Source organism: Osmerus mordax, chromosome 7 (assembly GCF_038355195.1).
Source record: "Osmerus mordax isolate fOsmMor3 chromosome 7, fOsmMor3.pri, whole genome shotgun sequence".
Classification (NCBI taxonomy): Eukaryota; Metazoa; Chordata; class Actinopteri; order Osmeriformes; family Osmeridae; genus Osmerus; species Osmerus mordax.
In genome coordinates this window covers 1,195,550-1,212,871 of record NC_090056.1, presented here as the reverse complement: position 1 = coordinate 1,212,871, position 17,322 = coordinate 1,195,550, and the positions used below count along the sequence as shown (strand labels likewise).

The 17,322-nt window shown below is 39.9% G+C and overlaps 1 protein-coding gene across 1 annotated transcript in view; it reads left to right on the top strand.

The window, feature by feature from the left end:
- parapinopsina (parapinopsin a) overlaps window positions 1–15,325 on the top strand; it is a 45,241-nt gene extending 29,916 nt beyond the window's left edge. The window contains exons 4-5 of the mRNA XM_067239896.1: window positions 14,842–15,084; window positions 15,200–15,325. Coding sequence (XP_067095997.1) covers window positions 14,842–15,084; window positions 15,200–15,325 — 369 coding nt within the window. The remainder of the gene's footprint in view (window positions 1–14,841; window positions 15,085–15,199) is intronic.
- The last annotated feature ends 1,997 nt before the right edge of the window (window positions 15,326–17,322 follow it).

Genomic DNA, 17,322 nt, shown 5'->3' with positions numbered 1-17,322 from the left:
CCTCCAGGACATTGCCAGATGTCGTGGAGGATGCAGCAGGCACCAATCACCTTTGAGACGAAAAGAGGGAGTATCTCTGGTGCCCTCAAGAAGATGGAAAACTTGCACATTTTCAGGATCCCGAAGGTGCTCTCGATGATGCTCCTTGCCCTTGTGGGGTGCCTGTTGAACCAGGTTACAACTGGGCCTGTAAATAGAAATTTGCTGTGAAAACATGGCATGTCCAAGTCACCAAAGTAACAAGTCGGAAATGAATGGCTCTATGGAAAATGGTCATCATTTTCGACAAAACATTGTGCAGAAATGTACACTGTGCAGGGCTCAACATTAACATTTTTTGGCACTGGCCCCACTGGGCCAGTGGGTTTGAAACTTACTGGCCCCAAGACAATTTTTACTGGCCCCCCCTCCAAAAGTTGTAATTTATCATTGTTACAACAAAACCAAAGACTTATAAATTGTGTTATTCTGTTAACATGTTTAACCATTTATTAAACAGATCCTGGATATTAAAATAACAACAATGAAATCACATTTCTAGTGATAAAATGTTTTAAGGTAATAGTCAGCAAAACAATTGACTTTTAACCTCAAACATGACGTGCTCTCTTCCCTGCTGACAGCCATCTCTGCACAACTCTGTCTGGCAGAAACTGAAACCTCTGGTCCCTCAATGCTAATATATAAAAGCTTACATAGCATTTCATCAGTATGATACTAAGTACCCAAGTCGACACCATTCTTCTGCTGCAGTTCGATAGCCTGGGGGAACGAGGCGAACGGCTGGCCCGTCTTAATTACGTGATATGCCGTTGTTATAAGTCGTGCAATAACACGATGGGCATCTACATTTAAATTCCTGACCAGCATGGTTAACGACCTGGAAGATGGATTGTCAACCATCCGCTTAGCTGTCACGCAAACCAGGTGCTGTCTGCTAGCATGGCTGGTCAGGGATTGTTTTCGAAAATTGTCGGTGCCTGTGCTTTTCCGTTTGAGCTCGTAGCTCTACTTTACTGCCGTCTTTACTTTATTGTCTCGCACCAGTTGTTAAAAAATGTATCGAGATTAGAGAATTACAATTTGACAACCACTGGTCACTCACTACTAAACTCTTTATTTGCCAACTGTGCGCGCCAAGTTATTTATGCATTTAGCAGATAGCAAAACATATGAAGGATGTTAACTTTTACAATGCAAATTTTTTTTTTTCAATCAATAATTTGCAGTGGCCCGATCGGGCCAGTGAGTTGCTAGTTTGACTGTCCCAACGTTACTTTTTACTGTCCCCGGGCCATCAGGCCATCGTTATTGTCGAGCCCTGCTGTGGCTACTGGCATTGCAAAGATGTCTTGCAGTTACCCTGTAGGGGGTTCCACAGGCAAGCCAGTAGAGCGTGACCAGCACCTCAATTATATTCAACTATATTCTACATATTAATTGTCTAATATGATTTGTTTAGGTCTACCAGAATTACATTTCCCTCTAACATCTGACCTGTTTGTTCAGGTGCTTGTATAAGCTTGAGAAGGTCTCTATTTATTTAATTGCTTGATAGGCAGTGTAACAGCATACCTATCTTCCACGGTTCCACAGTACATGGTTACTGTATCATAAGTATGATACAGCCTTCAACACGTTAGTGTATCTTGGTGTACCAAGTAACCTGTCAAGTCTACATATAAATGGGAAGACAGGTTAACAAAAAAGCATAATGATTATAAAAATGTACAAAGCTAGACAGACATGTCTCATCCCTATCCTTGACCGCATCCTGACTCTTCTTTGATGGATTTGTCTCCTCAGTTGGGCAGCCTCTGCTTCAGCTTGTTCTTTAAAAAGCATACCGATGACAACAGAAATCAGGGTCTGATCCATTTGTATACTTTTGTCAAATGTTCTAATGTATTATGTCTAATTTTGTTTCTTCTAATTTATTTATTCACCAACGTCCGTCACAAGACATACCTTTTCCCACTGTGCAGGTTACAGAAATTGGAACACTTAAATATATACATATTTATTATTATAATTAAAACAAAAGAGTCAGGGTTTTGTTTAATGTCATTAAAAAAATATAAATAGTAAACCAGTGCAATGCAAGGGCAGATTACTTGCTACTGGTATTGCTTCTTGCAGCTCTTAACACACGAGATGCACAGATATCTTATGTTATCGAGATATGCGAACCACATACCAGTGTTGTAGTCAAGACCACCTAAACCGAGAGTGTATCGAGTCTGAGACAAGACCAAGACTTTGAGGGGTCGAGACCGAGACAAGACCAAGGCAGGGCGAGACCGGGTCAAGACCAGACCACTCAAAATACAAAAGCAGTAGGGTTTGACGAGGTAATAAGTTCGATTTGATCTGTAACTGTATTTGAACTAAAGATTAGCACTCTTAAAGTAGTACTGTATGCTTATGGCCAGGCAAAACAGCCTGTGTTTTTAGTACTCGGTCTCTGCTTTCACATCTCCATCACACCCAAGTGAAGGAGCACGGTACTGCTGCGTTTAACTTAACATTATGAAGTCGGGAGAGGTATGCAGCTGACATGAGTTGATGTAACATAACTTTATATTCATCATTAGCTACATTTCTTTATGTGGCCTGGCTCGTTATCACAAACAAATCTGGCAAGCAACTGAAACTAAAGCCCTGAAATATACAGTATGTTACATAGCTAATACTAGCTAAATCTCTTTGTTTAATTTTGGTACAGAGGCACATTGCAAATGTTAGGTAGCTAGCTTTGCTAGCGTCACTTACGCCTAGCTTACCTTTTTTAATGTTTTCTTTCTAAATGCCGGTAAAAGTTTGATGTAGGCCTAATGCCAGCCGTCTCAGTGAGCGTCTGTTTGCAGAATTTACACAAAATGTGTTCTTTTGGACGTTATTGTAAACTCTTTGTGGTTCAGGTAACCAAATCTATAGCTGATTTGGCCAACATCTTCAGAAAGCCACTGTTTCGCCAATATTCCTTATTCACTTTTGGGGTGCGAGGAGGGGTAATTTCAAATTAGAAATAAATTAAGTTATTGGTTGCATTTGAAGCGTGACGTTTTACATCCAATAACAGTAATGATATTAAAGATCCTGTAAAGTGGAATTAAAAACTAGTTTCAAGTTCACCACATCACAGAATAATGTGTTATTAACTACCCATCCAAATTCGAATGACAAAAAACACAGCCAAGTATGTGAAACTAGGCTTTGAAATCGCAAGAAATCAGCAGTCTTCTCTGTTCGAGACTGGGGGGGCGTGTCGAGGGGGCCGAGCCTCAGCTCGGCGCCACCTCTCTCAAGTAAGCTACCTACGACCCAGATAATGAACGCTACGTCAAGCCGAACAAAACAGTATAGAATTAGAATTTATTTGTTCAATGAGTTAAACATACAGATGCATATAAATGAAATGTTCCCCTGAGCTGTAACACAGGAGTAAACATTTACACCAGAGGGGGGGGGGCGATGCTCGGTACGGCTCCACGCTGCAAGAGAAGCCGTGTGTTGGTGAACCCCGTCTGTCTCCGGTCCATGTTAAAACTGTCCGCCGTGAAATGGTCAGTGCAGAGGCGGCTGTTGGAGTTTATCCGAAGCTTTCCATGAGCGCGGCTCTTAACAAAATCTATCCACCTATTTTTCCTTTCATTATCAATAGGGAACTTAAATAGCGTTGCAGCGCAGCTGGAGTTCTTGCATCAGGGAAGATGCAGTTGCGGGTGGTGGGAGACATCCTGAAGCTAGATAGCTAGCTGATGTAAGCTACAATAACAGTACAGCAGGAGGAGCCATTTAGTGATCTGATGTAGATAGGTCAAAATGACGTAGATAGGTCATTTTTTGGCTCCGCCCATTAAAACCTGATCTGAAAACGGAAGAGAAACTGTTCTTCGTTCCAACTCCACATTTCAGTGCAACAAAGTTTTTGCGCTTTGCACATGCTTTCAGGAACTCATTTCACACGTGTATAATGTACTTAGAAGCAAAACATGGAATTTACGTAACAGGATCTTAAACAAGTAATTTAAACAATGCACAGGAAATTTAATGATATTCCCGCAGTTGTGGTCATGAAATAAGAGTCCTCTTTGTCCGAGATCGAGACAAGACTGAGTAAAAATGCGGTCGATTCCGAGATAAGACCGAGACCTAGACCGGTCTTTAGTACTACAACACTGCCACATACACAGGGCCGTTGCTTGGAATCCCAGGAATCATGACAAAATGTATGCTTGTGACCCCCCACACCCTTAATCAGTGCAGATTTTTACACTTCATGGAAGTCAGTCAAATTGATGTCCTGAAGAAAGATATATTATAACATGTGTAACACATGTGGTCGCGCCCCCATCGAAGGTACACTTGGCCAACGTTCGCCCCGCACCCAGGATCGAATCCACCACCTCCGACATCTCACGTGCGACCACTACCAACTTAGCCACCAAAAAGCAATTTGAATGACTTTAACCTATCTACACTGGTTACACATGCACGCTGTGTTCGTTTCATAACGTATATCTGTATACCAAGTATTTCATAACTGAATATTTTTTGTTGAACGGTAACTCAGGAAGTCATTCTGAAGAAATCACTAGCTATGAATTTCAGGAAACATGAGAACATGCATGCCTACACTACATCATGATATCTACTAGTATACTATTGTGTATCACCTCTCAAATGTTTTGCTGTTGTGAAGAAATTTGTTAAGAGCAATTTCCCAGAATTTATCCTTTCTTTCTTTTCTTTGCACCAGATTTATGTTGCGACATTTTCCTGCCACTTGATGCTAACGCAATCCAACACTAAGTCGCACTGCACAATACTTGGGAATGTGCAGTTGAAGCAGATCATTTAGTAGAGCGTGGAGGAGGGGAATCCTACAGATTTCTAAATATTGAATTTAGTAAAAGTTTATTCTATTTTTTGGTATATTATTATAGTGTATTATTTTGATTTGAAATATTGATTGACATTTTTACAGACATATGAAAACCCACACAGCCATCAGCCCCATGAATAATATCTACTTTTCCCCTACTTTTGAACAAATGACTGAACGAATGACTCAACAAAAAGATTTGTTAATTTTACTGAACGAGATTCAAAGAACCTAGTCAGTAAAATGATCCCAACTTCCCATCACTAGTGGAAATGACTGTACGCCCACGTTTCGTAAATGAAATTATTTTTGCTGCTCTAAAATAATGTAATGAAATGATAACTGACCTTACCATAGTCTACACTCAAATGCCCGAGTATATAAAACTAAATGCACTTGTCATAATTTTGTACATAATTATATATGTCTCTATATATATGCAGTATGTATATACACGTATAGTGTGTATATACATACTGCATATATTACATGCTATATTTATGCTAGATAAAATCTTATTCAGGCTCCTTGTCTGAATGGCAGAAAACTTGTACAAGGGAACATTTGTAGCATCCGCTGAGAGAAAAGAGAATCGCATCCTTGAAAAGCAAAAACAACTAGAGAGGGTACAATTTCTGGGGAAATTGTAGGGTGTGCTTGCTTGCGTCGGTTGCACAGGGGTCCGTGTTTGAATGACATTTTTACAACTGATATTTCTGTATATTTTATATAAAAATGCATACTTATTATTTATAAAGATTACATAGATTTAAAAGCATATTTTTTTGCTGCTCATTTACAACTGAAAGTACGAGTGAAATGTAGAATGAAATAGATGTCTTCTCATTTCCCCTGCAAGAGGCAGCCTCATCGTTGAATCAAAACGAATACATTTGGCAGACCGGTGTAAAAATTGACCTAATCTCTATGACTTAAACGTCCTTTTAAGTTTTTCCCTTATCGTGATATTTTCAGGCATTGACCCTATTCATGTCATTCATTCATTAATAAAGAACCCCCTTTGAAGATTATTCTATGACGTCACCGGCAGTAGAAGATGGAATCGCAATTCAAACATTACCATCTGCTAACTGATAATATGCCCCCCAAAATGTAAATAAGCTTGACATTTATTTAGTGGAAAATCGCTCATTCATAAAAAGCTCACTGGTAGCGATCATTGTCAGTAACAACGCAAAATGCGATTTAGCCCTGTGTGGAGAAGCTGCCCCGGTAAATTGTACTACTACGGTACAGTACTAGACTACTGCTGTGTTCGTCTTGGTAGCGATTGCGTTGGTTGAATTGGATTTAACGTTCCGTTGTACGGTTTAGGCTGAAATTAATTATTTTCATGAACAGATTGACAAAGTTTAGGCTGTGGCAATGAAGTTCAGGTGAGTAGTTAGATAGACTTTTGATTTAAGTAAGGGGAGTGCCGAACATGTTCTGTCGCCGTTTGACTTCTGAAGGATTCAAAATCTTTGTGTCTATTCCAATAAGTAATGATGGTATTCTATGACACAAATCTGTGTTCTAGAAAGAGTGGTCTGGAGTCACAGAGGTCCGATAATATCAGCTTTAATGCAGCAGTTGGAAATCAACAAGTACAGAGCTCTGGGGTTGTCTACTTTTCCCTACCCGCAACAGAGTTTGGGCTGGTTCACGAAGTCCAACTGGCTATCTTTCCCTCCCCAGCATATAATATACAGTGCAATTAAAACAGAAAGATGAAAAGAGGGTTGAGCTTGTTCTCTCGTGCATCAGGGAGTTGTTCTTGCCTCCGCGTCCCACCTGCTCGGGTGCCATCTCCACCCAGATTCAAGGTTGTTTCTGAAAATGAAAAGATAGAGACACAAAGAACAGCCTGCTTCCCACACTCAGTGTGAGACCCAATGTTTAAGCCTGAGAACACTTCTAAGTTCATAACTTTAATAAGCACAATGCATAAGCACAATATATTCTTTACTTCCTAAACAGCTGTGTAGATGTTTTTGTAGTGTCTCGCGTAGGCTACAGCGTTGCAGTGAGCTACACTGGTTTGAAACCACAGGTAATGATAATTTCACCCACAAATCGTTTACATGTAATCTAATGTCATAATAAATCCTACAACGAAAAGGAATTTGTGAGGAATGTTTATTTTAACGATTGAACACAGATGCATCATAGACCACTGTAGTATGTGTTGCCCAGGCAACAGAGGTTAATGTCATGATGCTAATACTTCAGTGAAATAGTAGACTACTGTTTCCGAAAGTAGATGTACTTCCTTAATAATATCAGCTTATATTGTACATTACACATCACATCACGTGTGTCATATAACAAAGTAAAATTAGTAAATAGTTATCACCCTGGCATCTTTGCTTGTGGCGTTTCTGCAGCTGCCTTGCAGTAAAGCAGTTAGCTTAGCTATCTCCCAGAAGTTAACGAGCTGCTAAACTAATGTTCTGCTAGAAGTAGTCACGCGAGTTTTCGCAACGTTAGTAACGTAAGTAAGTCATTGACTGTGGCTAGCAAGTTAGCCACCGTTAGCTTCACTTTTCGCCACAAAAACTTAATTTTTACTTTAACCGTGCAACGGAACGTAAATCCCAATAGAAGCAACTCAATCGCTACCAAGACAAAACTTTTGACAACTAGGTTGTCAATGTAGGCCAAATATTGACTGAGTTTTAGGGGCGCGAAAATAAACAATAACTAGAAAAGGCTGTTCCTGCGAAACAGCAGTGAGAATGCTGAAAACCTGAATGGGGATAGCTGACCATGCTAAAAAAATCTGAAAATAGTGAACATTTAGTAGAAAGTTATAAGCTGAAGCTTCAAACCAACCAAAAGGTATTTTTGAAAGGGGCTGGAGCAGCATTCCAACAATGATTTGAAAGGATTTACCATTACTTTTAAAGGGAGAATAATTTGCACAAAAACCTTAATATTATTTAAAGTATAAAAGTGAGAAATGAGAAAATACCCGCAAGCTGAAATGAATTTCAAAAATGTGTGAGTCACACAAAAGAGGCAGTGTGGAAGCTGAACTGCATCATCTTAACAAAGCTAAGAGCTAAAATAGCCTACAATGCGGGAGAAGCTGAAAGCTGAACTGTTAAACAGAAGAATAAGTAGGCTAGCTAGTCGTAACAAGAATATTATCGTTTTAACAGCTGAAATTATAGTTGGGATAGTAATAGCAGATGTAGCCTACCATTGAGTGCGTTTACTCAGCTTTCTTAGTAGGATTCAATGTGTTGATGGAATGAAACATACAGCAGTATGGCCGATACAGGAAGACACAGCGACACTTTGTTGCAGAAGGATGATGGTGCAAGTTTTGTCCGTGGAGCATACAACGATTAATAAAAAAGAATCATGTAGACGCGTTTATTGAGTAATCGCATAACTAACTAGAGAGGGTACAATTTCTGGGGAAATTGTAGGGTGTGCTTGCTTGCGTCGGTTGCAGGTGGGTCTGTCCCCTGAAGTTTTTCTCTTCTAGTGACATTTTTCAAGCATTTAGCCTACTCATATTGCATTCATTCATTAATAAAGAACCCCCTTTGAAGATTATTCTACGACGTTACCAGCAGTAGAAGATGGAATCGCGATTCAAACAGTACCATCTGCTAACTGAAAATATGCCCCCAAAAATTTAAATAAGCTTGACATTTATTTAGGGAGAATTGGCTAATTCAAAAGAGGTTTGCTACGAGCAAGCTAGTTGCGGTGGCTAGCCAAACTTCACTGAGTGAGGGGATTGTTTGAAAGCGCCGGAAATCAGAACGTTTCTTTTGACATAAAGTTTAGGCTGTGCCACTTAAGCCAGCGACGCACCACACAAGCTTGAGTTTAAATACATTATTTAATGTTACATTACTTACTGTACATGCAAGTCTTGATTTGCTTAAATGTACATGTATGATGCTACTAGTACACCACGGCACGATACTCGCTGTGCAACAGCACATCTATGCACGTTGTATCCATGCGTCGTTGCTAACATGTGCTGACGTTGTGACGTACGCTAGCACTGATACCCATTGTTGACACAAGACACTTTTTGCTACAAAAACTTAAGTTCAGCCTAAATCGTGCAACGGAACGTAAATCCCAATAGAAGCAACGCTATCGTGACCAAGACGAACATTTTGACACGGATGTTGTCTATGTAGTCCAAATATTGACTGATCCTTAGGGGTGGGAAAATAATAATAATAAGATATATGTGAGAGAACAAAGGTTGTGCCCTTGCCAAAGCACACCCAATTACACATGTAAACGGAGTAATCGTATTATTGGCAAACCGACAATTGCTAGTAAACGGGTTTCTCATGGTCAAGTAAACGCACCAATCACCTGTGTGAGAGACTGAGTGGTGCGTGTCTGTCGTTGCCACGGTGATGGTGCAGCTCTGATTGCTAACGCGCTGAGGGCAGAGAATAACAGAAATGTAGCTAAAATCCACACCTCAAACAAGTTAACCTGGACGCAAACCTATACGTCCAATCCAAAAAATAAGGATATTTTCCCAGACCCAAGACTCTACCGAAACCAGAGATGTCCTTTATATGTCTGTGCGGTCAGAAATACGACTCTACCGGCAGTTTCAAAATCTTGTTCTTTTTGCTTTCTCTGACGATTTTGTCACCAGATTTGCATTGGTCTCTATGGGGCGAGAGTTGGACTTTGTCTCGCTTTCGTGGGGCTCTGAACAAATGTGTATGTCTGTTGGATTCAACAGACAACTGTCTACGACCAGCACAAAATTAGCTATCTATTGATCCAAAAATGAAGCAAGAAGAGTGAAAATTGTGGCAATGCTGGCAAACTAGAAATATTTTTTCAACAACATCCGAAGCTCCCCTCCACTCTAAGCGTTTCAGTCTGCACTCTAGGGTTTCACGTACACACCCATGTAAATCTCAGAAACGGCTTGAAAAAGTCATGAAACATAATCAGTGATATTGAAAAAAGTTGAATAGATATCAAAAAGCTGAATTATTTAAAAATAGTTTAGGGTTTTGTCAACATTTTAAAGTTTAAATGGTGGCTCTAGCTGAAAGATTGAGGAAGAAGAAGGATTTGGAAGTTGAAGAAGTTTAAAGAAGTTTGAGAGGATTTGAAAGAAAACTCCATTGGAAACCCATGTAAAAGAAATTAGGAATATTGATTTATATTAATTCAAGCATAAGAGGTACAAAGCTGAAAAGTCATGGCACCCATGGCCTGAAACTGCTGAATTCTTTGATAGCTGAACGGTTTTAATAGCTGAAGATTTGAAGGCGCTGAAAGGTGCCACAGAAGAAATAGAAGATAAATAATAAAAATAAGTTGAATAAAGATTCAAAGAACAATACTTGGACAATACTTGCTGAAGCAGCATTCCAACAATAACTAGAAAAAGCTGTTCCTGCGAAACAGCAGTGAGAATGCTGAAAACCTGAATGGGGATAGCTGACCATGCAAAAAAAAAGCTAAAAATGTAGTAGAAAGTTATAAGCTGAAGCTTCAAAGCGCCCGAAAGGTATTTTTGAAAGGGGCAGGAGCTGGACGAAGGCATAAAACTACAGAAAAGAGAAGAACAATGCAAAAAGAGAAATAATTCAGAAGAATTTGAAAATTTTGTAGAAAGTCATTTGCTCAGGTTTCAAAAGGTCTGAAATGTATTTGAGAGGACCTGGAGCTAACTGATTAAAATGCTGCTGCAAAAAAAGTTTAACTATTGTGGGTAGTAAATAAGATCATGCTACATCTAACCAGCGGATCATCTTGCAAGTGTGTCAAAGTGGTATTTTTACAGACTGTATTAACACCGTAGGCGTGAATAATGCATGCATTGTGATTGTCGTCCATCTGTAGCCGAAGCTAAGCTAGAGAGGATGCAATGGGCGACTTTCTACAGTAAGCCATATCGACTGCTTCAAATTCAAAACAGAGACCATATTTTGATTAAAGACAAGTTCCTTAACCTCTGTTGTCAATATCGCCAATAAAAAGTAAATACTCTTCAGTTACGAAGCATTTGTTTGTAGCTAGGTAACGAATATTATGTCTGGAAAAACGTAGCTAGCTATGTGACCTGGTTTCGCTGTATGATGACAGTCGTAGTGTCACTAGAATGGCCATAACAAAAGATCATATTTCAAATCTGTCTGCTCTTCTACATTGCCCACACAATTCAACTCTAACAAGGCCTGTATCTTGTATCGAAAGTGCTCGAAAATTAGCTCGTCTAATGTATGGTGGACTGAGAACATATTTGTTAGTCAAAGCAGAGCGAACGGATGTCGTGGGAGAATTCCTACTGTGTTAGATGAACTGCTTCAAATTGAAAACGGAGAAGATATTTAGAGTAAAGACAATTTACTTAACATCGGTGTTCAATATCATCAATTAAAAGTAAAAACTTTCCAGTTACGAAGCGTTTGTTCGTAGGATTAACGCCAGCTGCAGCAAACACTCGCCCCAGCCCCAGTTTTTGGCTGTTTGTGACGGTCAGCTATGACAGTCTTGAGCCTCCATTTTTGCAGATTTCTGTGAAACTTGCTAAAATAAAAACGATCTAGCTAGATTATGTACACTTTAAGCTCAATGTACATACATTGTTTGGCCAATTTGGTCGATTGTGGAAAAAAAGTCGAACCGTTTTTAGTTATGGAGAGCCATCGCGCTGGCTCGATTATAAGAGAGAATAACAGAAATCTAGCTAGAATCCACACCTCACACAAGTTAACCTAGACGCAAAATTGTACGCCCAATCCAAAAAATAAGGATATTTTCCGAGACCCAAGACTCTGCCTAAAACAGAGATATTCTTTATATGTCTGTGCAGTCAGAAATACGACTCTACCTGCAGTTTCGAAAACGTGTTCCTTTTGCTTTCCTGGTGCGTGTTTGTTTGGTTGCCACGGTGATGGCGCAGCTGTGATAGCTAACGAGCTAGGCAGAGAGAAAAACGAACATTTACCTAGCATCCACACCTCAAACAAGTTGACCTAGACGCAAAACTACACGTCCAATCAATAAAATGAGGACATTTTCCGAGACCCAAGACTCTGCCGAAACTAGAGATGTCCTTTATATGTCTGTGCGGTCAGAAATATGTCTCTACCGGCAGTTTCGAAATCGTCTTCCTACTTGCTTTCTCTAACGGATTTTACCCACCTCTCCATTGAAGTTAGTGAGAGAATTTGAAAGGCTGCTCTCGCTTCAAGGCTCATAGCTGAAAATCTGTAAATGAGAGCTCTTTAGTAGTTACATTGGCTGAAAGAGGACACATTTTCCTACATGTTAAGGTATAACTTGTTTCTGTAAGTTAAGCTATGAACGTTAGAGGAATTTGTTTGACAATTTAGTTGAATATCAGAAAAAGAGCAGGCAGCAGAGTGTGGGTCCGTGTACTTTGCGGCCAATGAATTTTCGTTTTGAAATAAGAAAACCAATAAATAGGAAATCAAAAAACGGAAAACGACCCATTTTCCAATTTCTGTTTTGATAATAGAAAACGGAAAACAAAAAAACGACCCGTTATCTGATTTTCTTTGATGTGCTTAAACATGGAAATGTAAAGTTAATTCCATGTTTTGCTTCTAAGTACATTATATACGTGTGAAATGAGTTCCTGAAAGCATGTGCAAAGCGCTAAAACTTTGTCACACTGAAATGTGGAGTTAAACCGAAGAACAGTTTCTCTTCCGTTTTCAGATCAGCTTTTAATGGGCGGAGCCAAAAAATGCCCTATCTACGTCATTTCGCCCTATCTACGTCAGATCACTGAATGGCTCCTCCTGCTTATTGTAGCCTACATCAGCTAGCTAGCTAGCTTCAGGATGTCTCCCCCCACCCGCAACTGCATCTTCCCTGGATGCAAGAACTCCAGCTGCGCTGCAACGCCATTTAAGTTCACTATTGATAATGAAAGGAAATGTAGCGCCCCTTGAGCCTCATTTTCGGGCTTAACTTAAGTTAACAAAATACTGGTTGGGGCTCCCTGAGTTCTTTTTACTGTACTTACTATTTAGAATAAAATAGGTTGTTTACTTTAACAAAACTACACGTTTAATATAAGCATATCACTCTGTAGTAAACATCAGTACACTATGGTTATTATCTGCCTACCACAGTCACTTGAAAATAAAGAGAAATAAAAGTCTGTCGATTGTTGCCGAATGTTGCTAATGTGCGTTGGGCCAAGCCGTGCGATCTCCCTCGGTCGATGGGCAACTCGTGGCGCACCAGCCACCTTGTGGCTTGAAGAGTAAAAGTTCGGTGAGTAGCTCAGTGTCCAGAAGAACAAGAAAGGCTCCTTGAATTGGACTGTCCGTCGAATTCGGTTCCTTTCCCGTCTCAAGTCCAGTATGCACGTGCAACCTGCGGCTGAGTTATCTGTCCGACAGCCCGCACATTACAGGTTACTGTCATTCAAAGGTCCCCTAATTGGCAACTCAATACTGAACCTCTGGACCCGCTCTCCACCATCTTCTCCCCTCTTCTTCCGTTCCTTCCCATACCTATACCTCGACGACGACAGGTCAAAGGTCAAATAAAACTTATGAGCCAATAAGCTCACAGACATTCTAATGTAAATATGAACAAATCTGTTTAAACATTAATATATAAAATATATGAAACTTAACAGCATTAATTTATCTGAACAGAAAAACAATAAACAAATGCAATATGAAATAAAATACTAGCAAGGGGCTACAGAAAAATAGGTGGATAGATTTTGTGAAGAGCCACGCTCATGGAAAGCTTCGGATAAACTCCAACAGCCGCCTCTGCACTGACCATTTCACTGCGGACAGTTTTAACATGGACCAGAGACAGACGGGGTTCACCAACACACGGCTTCTCTTGCAGCGCAGAGGCGTACCGAGCATCGCCCCTCCGGCCGTTCATCCTCCGTTCTCACCTGGACCATCCACCGCCTCCAGCAGTTCATCACTCAGTTCTGTGTGCTTGTTATAATTATACTAGATAACATTTCCAGAGGTATCTCTGCTAGTTAGTGCAAACCGCTAAATTGATATTAGGCTACTCGGTGTATAATGATGGTATTTTGGTGAAATGGTAGCTAATGTGTTAGAAGTAGCCTAGTTGGAGAGCTCACTGTGCTGTCTCTGGTGTCCATTTTTACTGTTACAGCTCAGGGGAACATTTAATTTATATGCATCTGTATGTTTCACTCATTGAACAACTAATTCTATACGGTTTTGTTCGGCTTGACATAGCGTCCATTATCTGGGTCGGAGGTAGGCACTAGGCAGCGAGGGGCGGAGCTTCAGCTCCTTCAGGCGACACGCCCCCCCAGTCTCAAGCAGAGAAGACTGCTGATTTTTTCACGATTTCAAAGCCTAATTTAACATACTTGTCGGCGTTATTTTTTCATTCGAATTTGGATGGGTAGTTAATAACACATTATTCTGTGGTGTGGCGAACTTAAAACTCGTTTCCAGGTCCACTTTACAGGATCTTTAATGATTTGAAAGGATTTACCATTACTTTTAATGGGAGAATAATTTGCACCAAAACCTTAATATCTTAAAAAGTATAAAAGTGAGAAATACCAAAAGTCATAGCACACATCTCCTGAAGGAGCTGAACGTTTTGATACAAAAATTGTAGGAATCGGTGAAAGTATGCAGGACTAGTTAAAGGACAAAAAACGGCGGAAGAACTAAGAAGTTGGAAAAACAATAGTGAGAATGCTGAACACAAATATATATGTGAGAGAACAAAGGTTGTGCCCTTGCCGAAGGCAAAGCACACCCAATTACTGAATGGAAGGCTGGCAGCAATAAGAGCAAAATAGCTTTAAACTAGCTTTTGCCGGTGTGACTGAAATGTTTTTATTACTGCGTGATAAAACATATCTAGTTTCTCTTAACTGCGTTCAAATGGCCAGTGCTCAGTGCTTCAAGTGTTATACAGTATATGTGTATATTGTTTCCCAGGTGACAAAGCTGCAGGTAACTGAAAACAGAAGCACCATCCGTGTGGAGATGCAGGTGGCACGTATGGTGGTTGTCATGGTGATAGCCTTTCTGCTGACCTGGTTACCCTACGCAGCCTTTGCCCTGTCAGTGATGTTTGACCCAAGTCTCTACATCGACCCACTCATTGCCACAGCTCCAATGTATCTGGCCAAATGCAGCACTGTCTACAACCCTATAATCTACATATTCATGAACAGACAGGTATGCCCTCAGTCACTCAAACCTGAAGGCTTGCAAACACATTATTTACAGCAGGCTTCAGATTAAAGAAAACAGTTTAACTGTGTGTTTTGTTGAAATATGTCTGTCTTTCCAGTTCCGGGACTGTGCAGTTCCCTTCCTTCTGTGTGGGCGGAACCCCTGGGCCTCAGAACCAGAAGGCTCAGAAACTGACACCACAATCTCCTCTGTCAGCAAAAGCCACAGAGTGACACCAACATGAGCACAATGTATGAGCACACATACACCAACACTTAATTAACTACAATGATACAACATAAAAACTGACAAGTTATTTGCCATTTAAGACACTGTTAAACCCAAGCTTATCAAATGTTGGCATGTCGTTGACTTTCAAATTGTAATATTTTTTGGAACTATGAGTGCCTCATTTAAAGAGTACTTAATACTGTTTAAAGTCTGCTCTATCTGCTCTAAAATTTCACCAAATGTTTCCACTATAGAATATCATTTAAACATAATAAGCTTAACTTGTGTGTTTGTATTTCAAATGTTAAATGTAATCTCTAAATCCCTAAAGCTTTAGTGCATTGGTTAGAGTACACTAGTCGGATAAACCTGTTTCTATTAAATACTAACATCCTCAATTGTCAGAACTAAGCATCTGAATTTTTGTTTTACTTATTTACATCACATTCACTTTCCTGGTTAAAACTATGCTAAATATATTTGAGGAGGATAATAAAGATGGCTTATACATTGCCTAAGAAAATACTACACCTGTTACCTGTTGGCCATTATCACCCTTTTAAATAAATGAGACTTAGTTTGACTGATGTATTTATTAATGCTGAACCATACAATGTAATGCTAGACAATTCCGTGCTTCAAACTTTGTGGCAACATTTTGGGGAAGGCCCTTTCCTATTTTGGCTTGATTATGCATTGAGGAAACAAAAGTAACAGCACCATGTGCTGGGGGTATCATGATTACGGAAAGGGAACGTATTATTTTTTATATTGCTACAATTTTTTTAACTGTTAATCAGGCCAGACGTTGTAAACATTTGGGGCTTAGCCCAAACCTAGGATGTATTCTGGGTTTAATGTGATGCTGGATAGGGACTACCACACTTAATGCCAGCATGCAAAGCGTGCAAGTGAAATTTCTGGGACTTCAATTGAGCGCAAAATCGTTTTTTGACCTTTATGTAAAATACACATTGCCGTTTTCCAATTGGTAAAACCTTGTCTAGTGAAGGTGATATCTTTATCATTTTTGGCTCCAAATTGTCGACAGGGGAAGCAGAAACATGCATCTAGCTTGGCTGAGTACCAAGGACCTTGGCTGAAAATGCGCATGGGGTACATTTGCAGAACCGGCTGCATTGGAGTGCTGTCATTCAAACCATGCTCGCCCTTCACCAGGGGTGTCTTAATAGCACTTGAGGCCCCTGGGCTATGGACTTTTTCATTTTTTGAAGCCCCCCGCCAGCTAATTGCATAATCAATTTATTTTTGCCCCCCTAAGGATCCGTCAATATTTGGACTTTATAGACAAAGTCGGTGTCAACAGTTTCGTCTTGGTAGCGATTGAGTTGCTTATATTTTTATTAGTGGTGGGCATAGATTAATTTTTTTAATCTAGATTAATCTCACTGTAATCTTGGCGTTAATCTAGATTAATCTAGATTAAAATGGCTCATTTGAATTCCGCCGAAGGCATTCAGAATATGTGTGCTACCCAAATAATGACTAAAAGTAAGTCTTTGAGAACGGGTTTCTCAAGCCAGGTGGCGCCGTAGACCAGGAGCTCATCTCCTGTTTCCAAAATGCATCACAAACTGCTTGAGAAAGCTGTTCTACTATGATAATTGGTGATGAAAATAAATGATGTTCAATAAGATGTACTTGTGTTTTTTAACTGTTTATTAGATTAGTTAGCTTGGCTGATAGAGCTGTGCTGACGGGCTTGCCTCGGTTGCACTCAAACATCGTAGTTTGACGCAGTGGCGGAACTAGAGTTTTATACATGGGGTGGCCAAGGGGTGGCCAAGGCTACTTCAGGGGGTCCAGAGTCTTGGGTCACTGTTTTCATTAATATATACAGTATAATCTGGGTCTATAAGTGCTGGAACATCCAAAATATTTTTGGGAAAAAAAGCTCAAGCACCAGGGACTTATAATAGCATTTCTGTGTTACAGAAATAACACAGTGCATAGTTTATTTACAAAACAAAGTGAATTTACACACCCAAA